The sequence below is a fragment of the Strix uralensis genome, chromosome 13 (assembly GCF_047716275.1).
Source record: "Strix uralensis isolate ZFMK-TIS-50842 chromosome 13, bStrUra1, whole genome shotgun sequence".
NCBI lineage: Eukaryota > Metazoa > Chordata > Aves > Strigiformes > Strigidae > Strix > Strix uralensis.
Genome location: NC_133984.1, coordinates 20,753,223 through 20,772,090, shown reverse-complemented (window position 1 = coordinate 20,772,090; position 18,868 = coordinate 20,753,223). Strand labels below are relative to the sequence as shown.

General features: G+C 52.2%; 1 protein-coding gene across 1 annotated transcript in view; it reads right to left on the bottom strand.

The window, feature by feature from the left end:
• Nucleotides 1-18,529, bottom strand: part of CD99L2 (CD99 molecule like 2) — a 34,635-nt gene extending 16,106 nt beyond the window's left edge. The window contains exons 1-2 of the mRNA XM_074883209.1: nt 18,421-18,529; nt 781-846 (exon numbers count right to left, since the gene is read on the bottom strand). Of these exons, the coding sequence (XP_074739310.1) occupies nt 781-846; nt 18,421-18,478 (124 nt within the window). The 5' untranslated portion in view covers nt 18,479-18,529. The remainder of the gene's footprint in view (nt 1-780; nt 847-18,420) is intronic.
• Between the last annotated feature and the right edge of the window lie 339 nt (nt 18,530-18,868).

Below are 18,868 nucleotides of genomic sequence, written 5' to 3'. Positions count from 1 at the left end.
GCTGTGCTGGCAGTTAGGTTATCTCTTCTGGGTGTAAAATGAGAGCTGCTCCATGGAATTTCCTCCCACCAGGGTGGTGCCAGCCCCCCACCAGCCCCATGACCTCGCCACTGTTTCCGCCAGGCCTGAGGCTGAGCTCTGCCAGGCAGTCCCCTCAGTCACACAGCCCTTACATAAAAATTATATATTTCAAAGCCAAATATTAAATATCAGCATGCCAGCACCAAGGCACCCCTTTCAGAAATGAGTTTCCTTTCACTGACAGCTTACAATTGGAATTAAGTGAAGCAAAGCAGCAACCCAACGTGCCATTTGCCCTCCCCAGGCACCGTGTTGCAGTGGGATCAGGGAAGGACCCGGCGCTGCCCCTGCCCGGCCGGGCTCAGCGGGTTGCCCTCACCCACTGGAGAAGGAGAGTGGTTAGCACATTAGCTTCCAGGCAAACAGGGTCATGTCTGATGGTAGGTGTTACTAATGAATGCAAGGAAGCCAGAAAGACGTGTTCAGTGTCGTTACTACATGAAAGCACTGGTGTGCCTCTGCAGTTTGCTCACGGGAATCAGAAAGCGAAGGGCACGTGGTCAGCAACCAGCTTCTCCAGGACTATCCCCAGTCCCACCTGTGGGCAAGCCCGGACACCCCGTCTCCCTGGGCAGAGATGATGAGGTAGCCTACATCCTCCACCACCCTCCCACCAGCATTAGATCCCGAAGAATAAATTTCATCTATTTATGACTACTTGTTTTCTCCTCTTTAAAAGAATAAATAAGTGTGACTTACGTCGCTTGGTGCTGAGGTCATACAGGGCATCTTCTAGGCTGAAGTCACCTGGGTCGTCCCCATGACCTGGAGACAAAGAATCAGCGCTGGTTGTACTTGCTCCGCACAAAGTAAACCACCTTTAAAGATGGTGTGGCTAGACTCGTTTGCTCAAATTGCTTTAGTTTTCAGAGGGCTTTCTGTTTTTTTCCAAGCCTGACCCATCATCAGTGATGAGGAAGACATCAGCCTTCTCCAAATGCTGTGACTGTTAAATTGCAGAGCAGTCATCTCTGGATTTTCCATTTGTCTGCCCTAATGGATGCGGTATAAAAACACATGCTATGCTTAAATTTGTCAAGGAGAGCCTACCAATTCATCTCTCGAGCTGCCATTCATCTGTGGCTGTGCTCACGATTATACGTTTGCTAAGCACCATGAAAACATTGGGACAGCGCAGACAAATTCAGAGAAAAACAAAAAAGCCCTATGCACCTCTTCTTTGCAAGTGCCTTCCAACATCAAAGGCTCCGTATGAAAATGCTGCTGCTGGCTGCCAAGCACAACTTAGCATTTCAGAGACCGCCTGCATCATTCTGCCTTGGTAATGCAAACCAGGACCAAAGCCCCATCCCAGGGATACACCTGACAGGCACAGGCAGATTTTTTTGTTAGGGATGCCTCACCACAACTCCAGTCACTTTATAATATCCCGGGGATAACTCGGCGCTACGCTGTGTTCTCCTGCGATAGGGCCAGCTAATCCTTCCTTTCTCTGTCTTTTTTTTTGCATCGCATTAATTACTGTTGACTTACCCTAGTTCTGAATGTATTTGTCTTGATAAATTCATGCTTTTACATCTCAGAGCATGCTGAGTAATTAATATCCTTTGGGTTTGCTAAGTACTGCAGCACTGCAAGAGAACATTAAAATGGCTTTCCTCTTATTCCTACTGCTAAATGGATTTAGCTATTGCCACCTGAGCTCCAGTGTGCTTCATGAATAAATTTAAAGCTTTACTGACAAGGACAATAACAACGGGAAGGCACCAGTCCATCAAAAAGCAGGTATCAGCATTTCGGTGAAAAACTTCTACCGAGAGTGGTCACTAAGTACTGCAACACCTCCAGCTCCGGTTTCACTTACTCACACATCACATCTCGTTTCATTTGCCATCTATTTAAATGTACACTCAGCCAACCTGAGGGTGATTTAAATGCAGGGTCTATGGCTGGAAAGTTGCTGTGAGCTTCTCTCCCCTGACAAAGCACTTGGCGTTAAGCTACTGCCAGGTGGGTGTGTGTAAGAAAGACACGTGCCAGCCCAGGGCTGTGTTTCTCATGGAGATGAAGGATGCCAATGCTTCCCTGTGAGCCTGGAGGAGCGGGCGATGCCCCGTTGAAGGTGGAGCCCAGTTACCACCGTGTGAAATACGTGGAGCGAGGCATGCGGACGAGCCCGCTGCTCAGCACAGCAGCGTGGCAGGGCTGTGCTTGGCACCCTCAGCTTGGGTGCCACACACCCACACACCCCTCTGCTCCCTTGCCAAAATATCTGCCTCTTGGGCCTTACTGCTGGCAAAATATTGCCCCTGTGAGACAGGTGATGCTCTCCCGCTCCGACAGCCCGGATGAAGCCACAGGGTTATAAAGTGGTCTGTCGGTGCAAAGGGGCAAAGTAAGGAACATGCAAGACCAAACACCTGCCCAGCTGTAGTGCTTGCACGGGGTGCTGCCGAACCACCAGCACGGCCCTACTGAGACCCCACAAGCTCACTACTGCTGTGGCTGACCATCCCAAGTTTGCTACTCTGGCAATTTCAAGCAGGCTCCCTTTCCCAGCACGGCTTTTTCCCCAGCTTTCAGGAACTGGCGTTGCTCTGTCATTCTTGTCTTTCTATTTTAAACTGTGTGTAAAAAAAGGTGGAAGGGGAAAAACCATGGCGCGTCTCTGGCGGGATGAGAAGCACGACAAACCTGACTGGGGGAAATGCGCCGTCGCTGCGTTTCGTTTCAGTTCCCCCTGCCTCTGCAGCGGGCAGGGCTTGCTGGCAGGGGGGATATGGTGGCAGCACCAAGGCTTGCATTGGTATGCTTGGAGCCATCCCTTCCCTCTCCCCCTGCTCCCTCTGCTCTCTGTGTTTAAGTAAATGTTAAGGGCGCTGATTTGCTGCACTCTGATCCCTGCCATAAGCGCATCCTCCCTGTCCTTCACCTTTGATGTATGAGCACAAATACAAGGTGAGGGGGAGCTGGCAGCCGTGGGGGTGTGGGCAGCTCGCCTGTTCTGCTGAAGGGCTACGGGGGTCGTGGGGCTGCATGGAGATGACCCCCGGGGGGGCTGTAGGCCCTGCAGGGAATGCAAGTGCCTCAAAAAATGGGCTTCCCCCTGCCTGGCTTTGAGGGGCTCACCGGACCCACCGGCTGAGCAGCATTTACACCTCCCTGGGTTTGGTGACAGCTCCCCTTGGCATCTCTCCCCACAGGACAAGAGGAGGGTGCCACTTCCAAAATCATTCTCTAAAGAGCCAGCTAGCACATGAGTGGGTCCAGGGGGACAAAGGGTGCTCAGGGCCCTCCATCCTCAGGGGGCTGATGTAAAGCAGCACCCGCTACCATGTCCTGGTCTACAGCTGCATCCCGGGGAAATCCCCGCTGCCAAGGAGAGGCATGCACGCAGCCTGCCTGAAGGTTAGGAAAACTGTCAACACACTGAATCACCCAGTAAAACCTTCCCTAGGAGCTGTAGCGCTTGGCACAGCCTGTTTCCCAGGGCTTTCCCACCGATGCCCACGGCAAACCCAGATCCTTTTCCAGGGCACTTTAAACCCAGGAATCCCCTAGGCGTTGCCAAGGATTAATAATAGATTGCCAGTTAATTGAAGCTGACAACATCTTTATTTCATGCAAAGGGTGTTATAGAGATGTATTACACCTTTTATGGATCAATAACCGAGTGCTGCCGTCAAAGACATGCAAACATGCCTGCTCGCTCTGACAGATAAGAGCTGAACGCTCTCCTCCTTATTCTTTTATTCAGTTATTAAGTGGTAACAAACGTGGCACTTCACAGCCAGATGCTTAAAACCCAACCAGCAGTCGGTATGCATGTTTACCTTGCAAATGCAGTTTTTCAGGAGACAGTGCTGCTGCTCCCTGTGCTGTCTTGTGCAAATCTCTTTGCTCCTGGGGCCCTGGTCCTGCTCTGCGATCACTGGAGGAGAAGGTCTCCTGGCCTCCCAAAGCCCATCCTCTGATGGGAACCCATGCACAGCACAGAATATCTTTTTATTAAGGGTTTATACTTTCCAGGAGAAGCTGGGGCACGTTCCTACATAGCAGAGCACCCCGCTGCTGAGCTGCAGAGGTGTTTGTAATGCATACTCATCAGTCGGGGTCGTGCATGCCCTGATGCTTCACCTCCCTTGCAGGATGTACCCACACAGTCTGCAACCTGTTACAGGATTATAAAACCACTGATACGCAAAATCATCCTCTGCTGCTTGCTCGGTGTTGGGGAGCAGTACAGGATCTTCACTGGGCTTGACGATTAGGCTAGTTTAGGTTTTTTCCCACCCTTGCACTGAGTCCTTGGAAGAACTCTTGTCTCTGGCTGCTGGGAGCAAACGCACATCCCCAGGGGCAGCGGGGAGGCGATTCAAGCCCTGCGTGCCGACTGACCAAGGGCACTGGAGCATCTGCAGGGCTGCAGATCTATGGCAGGGGGGAGAACGGGCAAACGAGACATGTTTTCCATATTTTTCTTTAATATGACAATCAAAAAAACTGAGCTGGGACATCTCATGGTACCTAACAGGAATCCCTCAACACCAGAGTGGGGAGGTGGGGGGACCCCAAGGCTGTAGCTGTGCCGTGCGGAGGCTGTAAAACAGAGGTGAGAGTTACAGCCGAGCCCGCACCGCAGGCTCCCCCGCCTCTCACCAAGTCCCCTCGCCTTGCCGGGGGTATTTTTAATCAGAACTAGCTGCTCTTTGAAGGTAGAAGGGTTTTGTGCCTTAATGTATTCTCTCCTCATTATTTTCTGTAGCAGGCAGCTCAAACGCACAATTGTACTCGTCAGCTTTTTAGTTTTTACAATTATATATATATTCTAATTAAGCCCCACTGTTTGACAAAGCTTGAATTACAGTATCATAATTCACACCCAGTATATTGCTAGGCCGTCTGTGGCACTCGGAGTGAGGTGTATTCCATTTTTAGCGCCAGCCCACAGATCTCTTTGTGCAATATATATGTGTTTAGCTTCCCTGGGAATTGAGAGCCCGCGACGGTCTGAGATTGACAGCCCAGGAGATTACGGGAGAATGCAAAGCAGGTACAAGGGCAGCAGAAAGTAATTCAAACTGCCTGACTTTTATGCATCTACCTTAGGAGCAGCGCGGCAGGCAGCGGGCAGGAGAGCAGGAGGGAAGCATGTGCTGAGGTAGCCAAAAGCACCAGGGGCTCCCCAGCGACCAGCCTCGTGGTTTTGGCTCTGAGTTACGGTGTTGGCACACGCAGGGGCACCCATGGCTGCGCTGTACCTCTGGGCAGGGTGCTGGGGATGGAGGGTTTTTGGGTGCAGGGCCGTGTCACGCTGCTGGTGCTGGACTGCATCCTCACAGCGGTGTTTCCTGCTGTCTCAGCAAAGGCACAGCCCCAAAGGTCTGTGGGGAGCAAAAGGCTGCTCCTCCGCAGGTGCAAATCTGCTCTGCAGCAGCTGGGGTGCCTCTGGCAGCACCGGGGGTCCCCAGGAACCTCTCCTGGAGCTGGTGATGGCACAGTGGCACTGGCCAGAGCAGTGACCCCAGCCAGCACAGACCAGAGCTTCAGACTCACCAACGCTCTCCACCACTACTGCCTGGGCACCGGCCCCAGCCGCCTACCAAACATGTGGGAGATTTACTTGCAAGTGCCAAGTTGCTTGCAAATCTCGAGTTCTTGCTGACTACTGAGACCAAAGCACAGTTCTATGCGTGTAGGGAGAGCAGAGTTCCTCGGAGCTGGGGCGTTACGGGCAGTCTCTGGGAGCAGCGCTGGTGGGCCAGGCCGGCAAGGACAGCTTCACCGCAGCTGCACTTCTCTCCAGAGATGTGTTCATGCCGCCTCCTGAACACAGATCTCCTCCTGAAGTTAGTTCTGCCTAAAAAGCAGATTCTGAACTTCCTCCAGCTCTTCAGCTGCTGCCAGGGAAGACAGGCTGCCCAGGGACATAGCCCTGCACAAACATCCCCGCCGGCAGCCCACCGGGGCGAGGGGAGGCAGGGCGCTGCCAAGAAGTGCAGCGGGGAAAAAACTCAGCCCCCTGCACCCGCCGCGGCAGCAGGCCCGATGGCTGACGCTGGGGGGACATCGCCCCGGTCTGGGGCACGGCCAGCTGAGAGCGGTGGGACACAGCCCCCCAGCTGGGATGGCCCCTGCTCCTTGTGGGGGACGAGGTAACACTGCTGGCCTTGTTCTCCATTCCCAGTGAAACATTTTGATTTCCAGAAGTACTAATCAAAATCATTCTTGATTATGGCAAAAACAACCTCTGCTGAATTTTTTTTTTTTATGCAATTAACAAGGGTATATGGTAATTCCAAGCAATCTTGCTCTTGAGATTAAAGGAAAGCCTGCCAGGAAGCACATGAATAAAGCTTTAAGATGAAAATTTGCATAATGAAGACTTTCTCTTTGTGGAGGGACTAATGGTGGTTATGTTTGAAACCTATTAACGGAAATGCCTAAAAGCCTCCGCTAAAGTCAGCGCCTTGTTGCAGAGGCACCATGACCCGCGCAGGCTCCGTCGCCCCCGCTGTCCTCTGTGCTGCCGGGTCCCCGCCGGGAACCTCAGCTCCACAACCCCCCCGGTTCTGCCCTCTCCTTGTGCCACGAGCTGGGCACGCTGGCTGGTGCAGGAGTGGCAGCGGCCCCGCACGAGTGCTGCTGTCCGCAGCTCAGGGCAACGCACCTCGTTTGCGTTTTTAAACCACAGGATAATTCTGCATTTCTATGTGCCGAGGCAGCCGGACGAGAAGCAGATTGCTGCAATTTGATTTCAAGGCTTACTAGGAATAATTTAAATTATTCAGCAGCAGCACCCGATATGCTCAGCACCCAGCAAGAGTGATGGAGGTGGCGAGGAAAACACGACCAGCAAAACCAGCGTGCATCTGGTGGGCTCCAGGCTCCTTCTCAGCAGACCATCAGCACCACAATTAGTACCACTGTCCCGGCGGGCAGGAGAAGGCAAGCTCTCGCTAGGAGCCACCCTGCCAGGCGCTGAACGCTCAAGGGACACTGGTGTCCATCTGCCGTGCGCCATGCCGAGGGCTGCCCAAAGGTCCCAACACATCTTGTCTCCAGCTTGGGTGGAAGGACAGACCTCCAGGTTGCTCTCAAAGCACCCAAGGAAACAGTGCTGCCCCACACACCCCACGGTGTCCCACAGCCCCAGGGAGCAGCTGGCGGCTCAGCCGCCGCCACCGCAGCCGCACCAGGAGCTGCCAGCAGGTCGCTCTGCAAACGCCAGACAAAAAACACATCGGGGAGGAGTTTCTCATCTGCTGTCATCTCCCGCAGCCTTTCTCACTCTCCACAGCAAGATTTAAAACCCCGGAGGGAAGAGCCCTCATCTCCTCTTTCCCAATAGTCATAACTGGTAACCAGCTCGCAGAGAGCCCACAGTATTTACCAGGTGCGCCTGCATGGAGGCTGCAAGGAAACCTCGAAAGCTCAGGGCTAAGGACAGGTGCTTCCTCCTGAACTCTGGCATGTGAGAAGAGCCCCTGCTCCAGACCTGTCTGCAGGAGGATGAGCTTTGCCACCAGGCTGCTCCTCCCACAGCACTGTCCTTCTTGGAGCAATGGCAGCTCCCCACCACCAAACCCGCCAGCCTCCACCACCACCCAGCCTTCACCATCAAATCTACCAGCCTCCACCGCCAAACCCACCAACCTTCACCATCAAATCTACCAGCCTCCACCGCCAAACCCACCAACTTCACCATCAAATCTACCAGCCTCCACTGCCCAACCCACCAGCCTTCACCATCAAATCCTCCAGTCTCTATCACCAAACCCACCAGCCTTCACCATCAAACCCACCCAGCCTTCACCATCAAACCCACCAGCCTCCACAACCACCCAGCCAGCTCCCAAAGGGGTAGAAAACACCCTGAAATCCAGAGGTGTTTCTTCATGCTAAACTCTCATCCTAACTTTCTCCTTCCCTGCATTTCTTTTTGACTTACTCTCAGTCTCACCGACTCAAACCAGTGGTGATTACTGTGTTTCCACGGTTTATCAATAAAATGAGATAAGAAAGGCTATTAGCAGAGTGGTTCACTTGCTGCCAATGGATTTTGACTTTCAAACCAGTGAGGGGCCACCAGCTCAGAGGCCGCAGGAGTGTGGCAAAGGGGTCTTTCTCCACATGCTTGGGGCCTGAGTTGCGAAGGAGTAAATTTGCTGTTGGAGGGAAACAAAACATTTCCAGGCGTTTGACTGCCCTGCCAGTGTCGGTGTCAGCGTGTCGCCGTGTTAAAGCCACGAGCGGGAGGGGGCTGCAAGCGCCAGCTGGCTCCGAGACACCACGGCTCTGCTAGAGACGGCCTAATCCCGGGGGTGACGTACCGAGCGCCCATGGGCAGCCACACAACATCTGTTTCGGAGAGGGGGAGGTTTGCCCAGCCCAGGGCTGTGCACAGTGTTGGGCGTGGGGGAGCAAGGGGCCCGCACCATGCGTCACGCAATGTGATAGAAGTCGGTGTAACAGCAGCGAGTCTGTGGAGGAGCCCCAGGGGGTGCCTGGGGGACCATCCTGTCCCTGCCGCCTGGCAGGGCGCCGGCCGCAGCCCCGGAGCTTGCGGCACAGCAAAGAGCCCCTGCGTGTCCTTTAACATGATTCCCACCCCACTCTTCGGGGACAACCCCAAGAAGGAGCGTGGCTGCACAGCACCATGAACTACCTCCCCACCAGCGGGGCGGGGACGGCCAAGGGCTGAATTAAAGCGTCTGGCCCCTGGGGAGGCTGCACAGCCTCAGGGCACAGCTGGGCTGGACCCTCAGCTCTGTGGGAGACCAGCAGCTCCTCAACTGTCTCGGGCACCTCAGGCTCCCCAAAAGCACTGGCCAGAGCAGTACCCTCCACCATGGACAGACAAACACCTCTGGGTGCTGGCAGCAACCTTCAACAGCTTGGAGTGAAAAGCAAAGCCCCATCAAGGGCAGCACTACAGGAGCTAGGAAAGGCTTCACATTGGGGTTTCCCACGGGATGCCTTGGACCAGTGGCCACTGCCCAGGTCTGCCCCGTCTCTGGCGCCACAGCATCATCCTCTCTCTGACCCCATTAAAACAAACGTTTCACCAGGTCTTCTGCCACCCCAGTGGGGTTGGAAAGTGGGTAGCCCTGTTAGGCAATACAAGATGCCAGCTGAAATAGTTTTCTTCAGTATCAACACTCAAAGCTGTCAAGGTTTCCAAGGCTCTCTGACATCTCTGCACGTAGAGTGGGTGACATTTTCTAAGCAACTTTAATTAGATAATCATTCTTTGAGGTTTGTGTCAAAGAGGTCTCTGCCACGGCATTGCCAAAACCTGCTTTCAATTAGTCCCAGATGAATTGCATCAGGAGCAAAAGGCTGGAAGGTTTTGAGCAGAGGTATTTAAGGTTCCTGTGGTGAGGAGGATGACTAGCTTTCTGTACCTGGGTTAGGTACAGGGATATTATGGCCAAGGAATAATAAGTGCAGGGGGAGCTCAGCCTGCTCAGGAGCTCTACCACTGAGCCTGGAAAGCAAATCTCTGACCCTCCTTGGGACTCTGGGAAAATGCCCCAGGTAACCCTCAATAACTCCAAGGTCTATCTGATGGAAAAGTGAGTTGTTTCTTCTTTTCACTCTTTTGCTGTTTGGTTGGTTTTGGGTTTTTCTTAAGGAAAACCAATTTATTATACCTAAGGGGGAAAGGATGTGGCTGGCATTATTTTTTTATTCTCAGACCCCAGCCACTTTGCAAGTGGCAGAGGGAAAATTAGCACTGACCCCACTGCACAGGTTAGGAAATGGTTAAAGGTGACTTTCTCAGGTCACAGAAGAACCAACAATGTCATCTAGGACTGGAGTTTGACCCCCTCCAGATAGTGTGTGCAGGGGTCTGCTGGACAACTGGATCACTGCTGTGCAGCAAGGGGAGATGTGGGGGTGCCGTGACCCTGCTCCCAAGCAGGCACCAGCCTGGTTTCCCCACAGTGGAGGGCAGATGGCTGTAGGCTGGTGCAGTGATGCAGAGAGCCAGCCCTGACAGGGAAAGGTAGGCTGGGAGCAGGAGGCAGGATCTGAGCTGAAACCACTTTGGGTTTGCCTTGGTGCCACCTGTGCCTGGGTGCACCACCCCTGGCCTTTGCCCACCCCAGCCTCACCAGGCATGGTGTGGTAAACACAGACCCCCCCCAGCTCACTTGGTTCATGATCCTTAGTGAAGGTCAAAAAACATTGCAAGTTCCTTTTCCTCCTACGACTGTGGGTGCTGGGCTGAAATTTGAGGTGCTTTCATGTTTTCCTGCATGCTGTCCACCCAGAAACATTATGCACACGTTAGCCACTTGATTTCTGCTTACACGATAGGTAATGGCTATGAATTTGCCTAGGGCCAAAGATGCCTGCTTATCAACCAGACAACAAATCGTGTCATGAAAGCATTTTGCTCATAACCCAGCGAGGAACAACTGATGACAAAGCCAGCGATGCAGGAGCCCAAAGAAAACTGAAGCAGGAGATTAAATGCTTATCACCTGATTCCCGATGGAAAGAGATTGCTCTCATCAGATAAAGATCAAGAGAAGATGCTGTAGTTAAAAGTAGGTAAATAGGGAATTACACGGTAAAAATGCTGGTTCATCACTTGGGATGTGCTGCTCCTGTCATACTGTGCTATTTAAAATTGGAAGTGGAACAGGAATGGAAATGAAGACTTGGGCGATGCTGACAGATGGAGCGAGGCCCTGGGAGAGCGTGGGGGGTGAGAGCCCTCTCCTCTGGCTGAAGGCATCTGTCTGCCCCTGTCACACAGCCTGCAATGCAGGGCTCCTGCCTGGCTGCTGCCGGCCCACAACTGCCTGCCTGCCTCTCTGTGGCACCTCACCGTGCAAATATTGGGCATCAGGACCAGGGGTGGGGTGTTGTTTAGGATCCAGGCTCTGCTGCCCGCTGTCTGCACCCTCCTCCCATTGCTGTGCTGGGACACACAGCGCTTGCCTGGCCACGTTCCTGCTGCTTCGGGTGAGGTGGCTCCGGTGCTCCTCGGAGCATCGCAGACCCCAAGTGCTGCCAAGGGACTGCTCCATCCTGCCGCGGGAGAGACAACAGGGTGGGGGGCTACACACACATGCACACCCCCTCCAAAGCAGGAAGCAGCAGCAGAGCTCTGCTGGAGGTAATTTTGAGCAGGTGGTGCAGGAACTGGCAGTGATTTTTTTTTTAACCACTGGCCATGGCCAGCTGGGCCAGGCCACCCGCATGCTGCCTGACAGCTGCAAGACCACCCCCTTGGCTCACCCACAGCAAGGGGAGCTGTGCCACATCCCTCAGCCTTTTGCAGCGGCTCATTTTCAACAAGGTGGGTTTGGTTCCTTTGCTTTCTTAGAGGAGTTTGGAGAAGTCCCCTGGGAAGCAGAGTTTGGGGTGTGTATCTAGTCTCTGCTGCTTCCCATGCCCAGCACAGGCTGCGCCTGCAACTGGGAAGGAGAAGCCAGCTTTACCCAGAGCCGGCCTCCTGCATCTGGCTGGTGAGCACCCACTGGGCTCCCACCTCCTCCCAGATGCTCTACTAGGAGGTAAAAGCAGAGTGTTCTGTTATGCAGGTGGGAAAGGTCTGTTGAAATACTTCTGCTGTGGAAAAAAGTGTTTCTGTTAAGTCAATGATAACTTATCAGGACAAAATAGGAAAGTTTGTTACAGAATCTCACGGGTGTTTTAAAAATCTATTTCATGACTATAATTTAAAATGTCATTTTTTAAGTCATAAAGACAGCTGTATAATCCTGAGATAAAATGCTTTTCTAGGTGAAGGAGGTGTACATCTACCTGGTTTTGCCTCACATCACCAGGGGAACAGTTGCCTTATAACCAAAGCACCATTTGCTATTGATGTGGCATGAAATAATTTAGACATAAAAATAGGAGCTCACTGAGTTCAAAGAGAAATCCAGCAACAGGTCTCTTGCTCTCTCTGACCCTACTTGTGGAGGAAATAGCACCAAATTTACAAAACCAACTGTTCGTAAACTGTTACTTTAATTCAAGTGTTATGGCTCTGAGATTTCCTCTGCAAAAGTATCTAAGTCATTCACTCTGTTAAGACCGTCACCTCCAAAGAGAAAGGAGGAATACACCTTTTTTCCAAACATATGTTTAACCTCACTTAAAAATGCTCTATTTTCTGCATGAGGCCAAAGACATGTATTGGGATCTGTGTGCATTTTTAAAAACACACATGCACTCAAAGCTTAGTGCTGTCCTATGGATTTTTAGAAATAACAAATTCCAGCTTCCTGGCAAATAATTACACACAAACTGCATGGCATCCGCTCAGTGTCTCTTGACAGTGCGTGAGACAGTCTGTCACCAGCAGCAGTAGCTGATGCCCGGTGAGTGTGGCCAGGCTGACATCCACCCCAGCTGATGCACCTGGGTTAGAAACCAGCCTGATTCTGGGTCAGAAAGCAGGGGTTTGCCTGGGGGTGAGGGGTTGGGTGCTCAGGGCAGGCTTGCACCAGCTGGAAGCATCGCTCTGGATGGTTCGGCTTTGGGAAGCTGCAACCTCTTCAGCCCAGTGTTGTGTTGGCATCAGGCTGCATGCACATTTCTCTGGTCAAAAAGAACTTCCAAGGTGGGAAAATGCGCTGGGCAAGGGAGAAGTTTCACCAATTCTTGGTCTTTCTACCTCTTTGCAGCACAAGAGTGTACCTCAGCCCAGGCTCTGTAGTGGAAATCATGCAAATAGCGGAGAGGAATGCTACGTGCCTGATGGCAGGATGGGGCCTGGGGAGGCTTTTGGTCTAAATGAGTAGACTGGCTTTGACATTAGCTTCGCTTAGGTCATATTGTCTAGAAAGATGACCCGAGTCCTGCAGTAGCAGGGACACCTGAGTGGAGGTGGCTGCTCATCACGGAGAGGCCTGCTTCACCAAGCTGCTTGCCTTCCTCCCATATAGGTCATACAGAGAGCTGATCTAGAGATAAAGACTTCTCCCTAAGCTTCTACCCCTAAAAGCACACATTTGACAGCAGACAACGCTTTACGGTCACAGGTTAATGTGCCGTTCAAAATCTTATCACGTATCTAATGTCCCTTCTGCAGCACACGCACCTCCTTTGTCACCCACAGCTGGGGCTGGAAACCTCTTCTGCTTGTTTAGTTTTTGCCTCCTACCCTCCTGGAACCCGCGCTGCAGTCACCCCTGAACACCCAACCAGGAGTGCGTCCTTCTGAAGTGGGATTTCAGTAAGATTCTTCCAACTTTGACAAGTTCTTTCCATCCAGATTTCTTTGTGTGGGGGCAAAGAGAGCATTTCAAAGGGCAAGGAAAATGCTGAGCAATTCTCTTCTCCCCAGCACCTCGTTTGCTGGAGACAACCCTGCGCCAGCCTGTGGAGCCTTCCAACAGCAGAACGATGCTGTTCGCAGTGTCCCTCCTCCCTGTCTGAGCCGCCACCTCCAAAATCTTGCCAATGCCTCTGGTTTTGCCTTCTTTGGCTTTTCTACATATATATGCTGTGCCAGCGCTGAATCCCTACAGCAGCCCTGGCCCACTCCTTCCCTGAAGATGCTGCTCGTGTGGCTGGGTATCTCGGCGAAGAGATGCTCGCACTCAGCATCAGCTTTCTGCTTGTGGCTCTGGTATTCCTACCGCAATAATCTTCCACGTTTCCTAGCCAAGCTTGGAAAGCAATGAAAAAGGATTTTGGAGTGACTACAAGGCAGTTTTGTAAATATGTATTAGCATTAACTTTATCCACATCACACCAGTAGGCTGAGCTTTCAGAAGATCAAACCTGACCCTGTGCAGCTCCACTGAAATCCCTGCAAGGGTATAGAAGGTGTTCGCCTCTGCTTTGCGACAGCTAATGGGCTTGTATCAGGGCCCTCTGTTTTTGTCTCAAAAGTGTCATTCACTCAGCAAACGTGTTCTTGTGCTTGCTTCCCAAATCACAGCTAGTGAATCCAGCATCTGGATCACCAACTTTGAAGTTTCCTTTTCAAAAAAAAGTCCTTTCATGTTCTGCGTTTTGATATGCCGTGTTCATCTTCTCCCGTTTTCCTCTATTCAAGTTCATCTACCAATTGTGAATTATATCAATCAGATTACAAAGGAAGTACTGCAAAGGTTTTCTCTTTGCCATCAGTGTTATGTAGTTTGTTAAACATATGTTTTGTTATTAGATGGCTTCAGAAGCACTGGCTAAAAAACCCCCAGTTTTTCCTTTAGTTAGTTGTAAAGTGAATGCCTTAAACCTCCAGGAGATATTTTTCCAAGAATAAACAAATTCGGTTTTAAACCGAGCAGTCCTAAAAGTTTATTCTAGTCAACACTGGAGAACAATAGACTCTTCTGTTTTATGTGCTTTAAGGGCTGAAACAGTTGCAACAGATGCAAGGAAAAAAATTACATTTTTGTAGAGGGAAAAAACCCCAAGAGTTAAATGGCTATTTCCAAGCATAGATATCACTAGACTGGTAGAAGAAAAAGTTCCAAAATACAAGCAGAAGTATGGAAATTGATTCTTTCCAAAGCTATGTACATAAATATCTGGGTATGGCACATTTAATTAATGCATATTTGTTCAAAGATCTGAGATAATTTGTAAGAAAACCAATTTAGCTTTTCCTGCTTTGTCATATGTGCTAAAGACACTATCAAAGTAAAAATTATTATCTAAATGTATTACTTTGACTTGCAGCTGATACCTAGTAATTATAAATTTAATAACATAATAATGTATTATAACTAAGATTTTTAGTGCAGGTAAACGTTTTACCCAATACTGCTATCTCCTTCAGTTTTGACAGCAATGCCAAACCAAGGCTTTTGCTTCTACTCTATAAATAATTCCTCCCTGCAACTCTCCCAGCACCACTGTGGTGAGCGACCCTGGCAAGCGATGGGCGTAGAGCCGGCGGGTCGCCTGGCACCAGCACCCCCTTTTCCGCCAGCTGCATCCACTGCTGCCCGCTGCAAAGCGGAGCCCAAACACCTGGAAAAACATCTGGAAAAGAGCTGGCTCTTTTCTGCCTTCTCTGCGCTCTCAGTTGGGCACCGTTGTGCGGAGATGGTGCAGAGGAGCCGCCTGCAGTGACTGCAGCCATCTGTGCAACAGTTATAAATAGCTAATTATACTGTCTAATATTACTTTCACATTTAAGTAATTATTGTAATTGCTGGTGGGATATTGTAGTCACACTCGAGAGGAGAGGTGATCTGTGAGACGCTGTCTATTAAGACACGGGATGACAACATGAAGAGTTGCCCGTCACTGCTGATATTGCAACTTTGGAGGACATGCTCAACTAGTCTTATTGCTGGTTTGTAATCATGAAGTTTTTCTTCAAGCTTTTCTTACACAACCTAACGCATAAAATGTGGACGTGTCCCTTCTGCCCAGCCTGTAAAAGGTAACTTTGCACTCCCTGCAAGAACGCTGACCTCAGATGTCAAATTTGCCGTGTTTCCATGAAAACACATCAGTGCATTCCTGTACTGGCTTGCCACAGGAGTGAGGACAGGAGAGGGGAAAAAAATGACTGTGGAAAGACTGTTTTCCTTATCCTTTTGCACAAACGTGTGGCTAACCCTGGATGACTCAACCATAACTAGTTTCTGGAAAAGCCACAGATCTGTGCATTTAAAACATCGTGCAACGCAGGGAACGCTCGCCTCCGGCTGCAGCGAAAAGGCTTTGCAGGGCTTTTGGTTTCCTCCATCGCCTCAAAATACTTTAATGCTTCTGCCCCTCACTGCCCTGTGAATACACTAAACAGCTTGGTACCCTGCGAGCAATTCCCATGTCCAGCGTTGCACCCGCAGCCAGACGGGTGGTGAGGGCGGAGGGAACACGGCGGCATGGCTGTGTCCGACAGCGCCCCGGGCACTGAAGTGCACAGTCAAGTATGAAGAGAAACTCAGTGGAATTGGACCAAAGAGAAACCCAAAACCTAACATATTTTTTCAGTTAAAAAGTGGAGGTTTGTTCCTGCTTTACTGGACAGCCACAGCCAAGATGCACATTATTCTTGTGTCAATGGTGGATCCGGACCTCAGCTGCAGGAATCACACTAAATACCAATTTTGTTGTCTAGTTTGGTATCGTTGGTTCTTGGTAATTTGTAAACCTCCAAGCTTGCAAGAGACTGGGCTGTCTGTGACCCACTGTTGGCAGCACTGAAAAGACTGTTTCAGAATAAGAAGCCAAAAAACAGCCAGCAGATAGAGGCAATGAAGAAATTTGATTTCTAATGCTGCTGTACTGAGGAGCTGGGGTAGAAAGCCCTGCCTCAGAAATCCCCATCCTTACCACCACCTGATGTCTTCCTGTGGGCACGGGCTGGTGGCGGGGAGGCACCCTGGCACCCGAAAGGCCAGTTCAGTGCTCAGGTGGGGAAGGGCTCTCCGAGCCTCTGTCAGGGCGCTGCAAAGCTGCTCCAGCACATTTGGGACAGAGACAGAGGGAGGAGCAGGCCCCCACCCGTGGGTCGGGGGAGCCACTACTGAAATACAAAACGCTGGGGGAAGAACCAGAGGCCACGTGGAAAGACTGAAGCCACACACCAGTAGCTCGTCCCGACGTGTCCGGTGTCGGCAGGGCTCTGCGCAGGAGAGGCTGCAAGTGCAGACCCCACTTCCCTTTATATAGTTATTTCCACGGAGAGGCAATTTAAAGCAGCTCAGACAGGAGCTGAACTTAATGTTGTTCAATTACCTGTGAAGCTTCACGCTGGCAGGAATGATTTATGAACATTTCAGTGAAATTCATTTTGATACAAACACAGCCAAGGATATTTAAGGGCTGGACCCTGCAGCCCAGCACTCCAAAATGAAACAGAACAGCACTTTTTCTTTGGCGATGTTGCAAACAACACAGAATGCAAATAGCTTTACTGCTGACTAATCAGATTATTTTTTTTTACTTTAATCTAAAATCAGGACTTTATGTACAGTCTCTTAGCTCAGCCTGTCAAACTGATATCCACCAATTAAAAATGTAGCGGCTAAACTGATGAGCATAAGCAACTCTGTACCATGCCATTACCCTTCCAGGTGCAGGAGCAGGTAAATACCTAACGCAAACAGAGACTAATTCCAGGCTGACTTATGGTAAACTTAATCTCTTCCAACAGCAAAGGCTGCTCGGCCCAGTTCACTCCTCGTTTTGATGCTATATCCTCTAACCAATCTGTGTTTGATGGGTGCCTCCTAGCAAATAGCACATTTTTTTAGAAAAACTTTCCCAAGGTCTTTTACATAATTGCTGTCTAGTTTCTCTGTGCAACCCTTAAGAGGACTTTTTTTCTATTCAAACTAGCAAGAAGCTTTTTAAGAGTACTTTTTTTTTTTTTTTTAAAGGAAACAAAGAGTTGTGGTAAGCCTTGCATTGATTTTAATTCCTTCCCTCCCCCCCCAAAAAGCATGGGTTTTTTTACCTATCTTCCTAGTTACTGTCCAGCTGGGACTGATTTCTGGGTTAGACTATTCCTATCTGCAGAAATAGCAGCGGGACTAAAAAAGAGAATACAACCAGCAGCCCAAGAAATTTGGGTCACACAGAGAATCCACTAATCCAACAGCTCAGTAAGCAGAGAGACAAAATCAAACTCCTTTCTCGACGACTCCGTGACTCCCTCTGTTTTGGATTATCCGAGACACAGGCTGCTACAGAGCTTTATACCTGCAGCATCGCACATTTTGTTTAAACATCATTGTGACACCTTCTCACAAAGAGGCACACGCCGCATTCTGAGATGCTTTAATCACCGGTATTGTCACTAAAAACGGGTTCAGACCCGTCATTTCTGTCAGGTACCTGTGCAGGAGCATCCCCAGCCGCCGGGCGGGGGGAGAAGGGGCAGGCGCCGTCGGGGGACGGTAAGAGCCCAGACGTGGGGGGCCGGGGGGGAGAGGGGGTGACTAGGGGGTGGCTTAGGCCGGGCCCGCCCTGGCGCACCGGCTGGCGCTCCGCCATCTGCTGCAGTGTCGGGGTGCTCTGCGCAGGGTGGGGCCCCGCGGGGTGCAGCCCCCCCCCCAAGGGCGATCCCCCGACTGTGCATCCTCCTGGGGGTCCTGTCAGAGGCCCTGCTGGGGGGGGGGGGTGTGTGTGCACCTCCCCGGCCCTGTGAGCCCCCCCCGGGGAAAGCCGCATCCTACCGGGGGATGCATCCAACCCGAGCAGTCCCCCGCGGCGCGGCGTGGGGGGGTTGAGGTGGGGGGCTGCCACCTCTGCGGGCTTTCCCCTCGGGGGTGCATCCTGCGGGGTGACCCCGGGCGGACGGGGAGGGGGGTTTCCGCCGTGCCTGGGCCGGGCCCGGCGCCGTGACCATGCGCAAACCGCGCCGCGCCCCGCGGGGACCCCCCCCCCCTCCCGCCCGCTGCCGCCCCGCGGTGCCGGCGGCCGGGCCGGCCCTACCTGCGCCCAGCAGCGCGGCGAAGGCGAGGAGGAGCCCCAGGAGGCGGCGGCCGGCCATGTCGCGGCGGGGCTGCACGTCTGCCGCGGGCTCGGCCGCTGCCTCCGCCGGGGCGGGACGGGGCGGGACGGGGCGGGCGCACGGCGCCGCCGCCCCCCGCTCCCCGCCGCCTCCCCCCGCTCCCGGCCGCCGCTCCCCGCCCGGCCCCGGCCCCCCGGCGGGGAGGGGCGCGCGTCCGGGAAGCGGCGGGGTCCCGGCCCGGCGGGAGCTGCGGCTCCCCCCGGGGCTTTGCTGAGCCCCGGCCGCGGGGGCTGCCGCGCTGGGCGGCTCCGTGCCCTGCCCGTTCCGTTGCGGCGGAAGCGCCGTCCTGCCGCCGGGATCAGCGCCGTGTTCACTCACCGGAGGGGGGAGAATCCGCGCTGCAAAGAGCGATGAGGAGAAGCGCGGAAA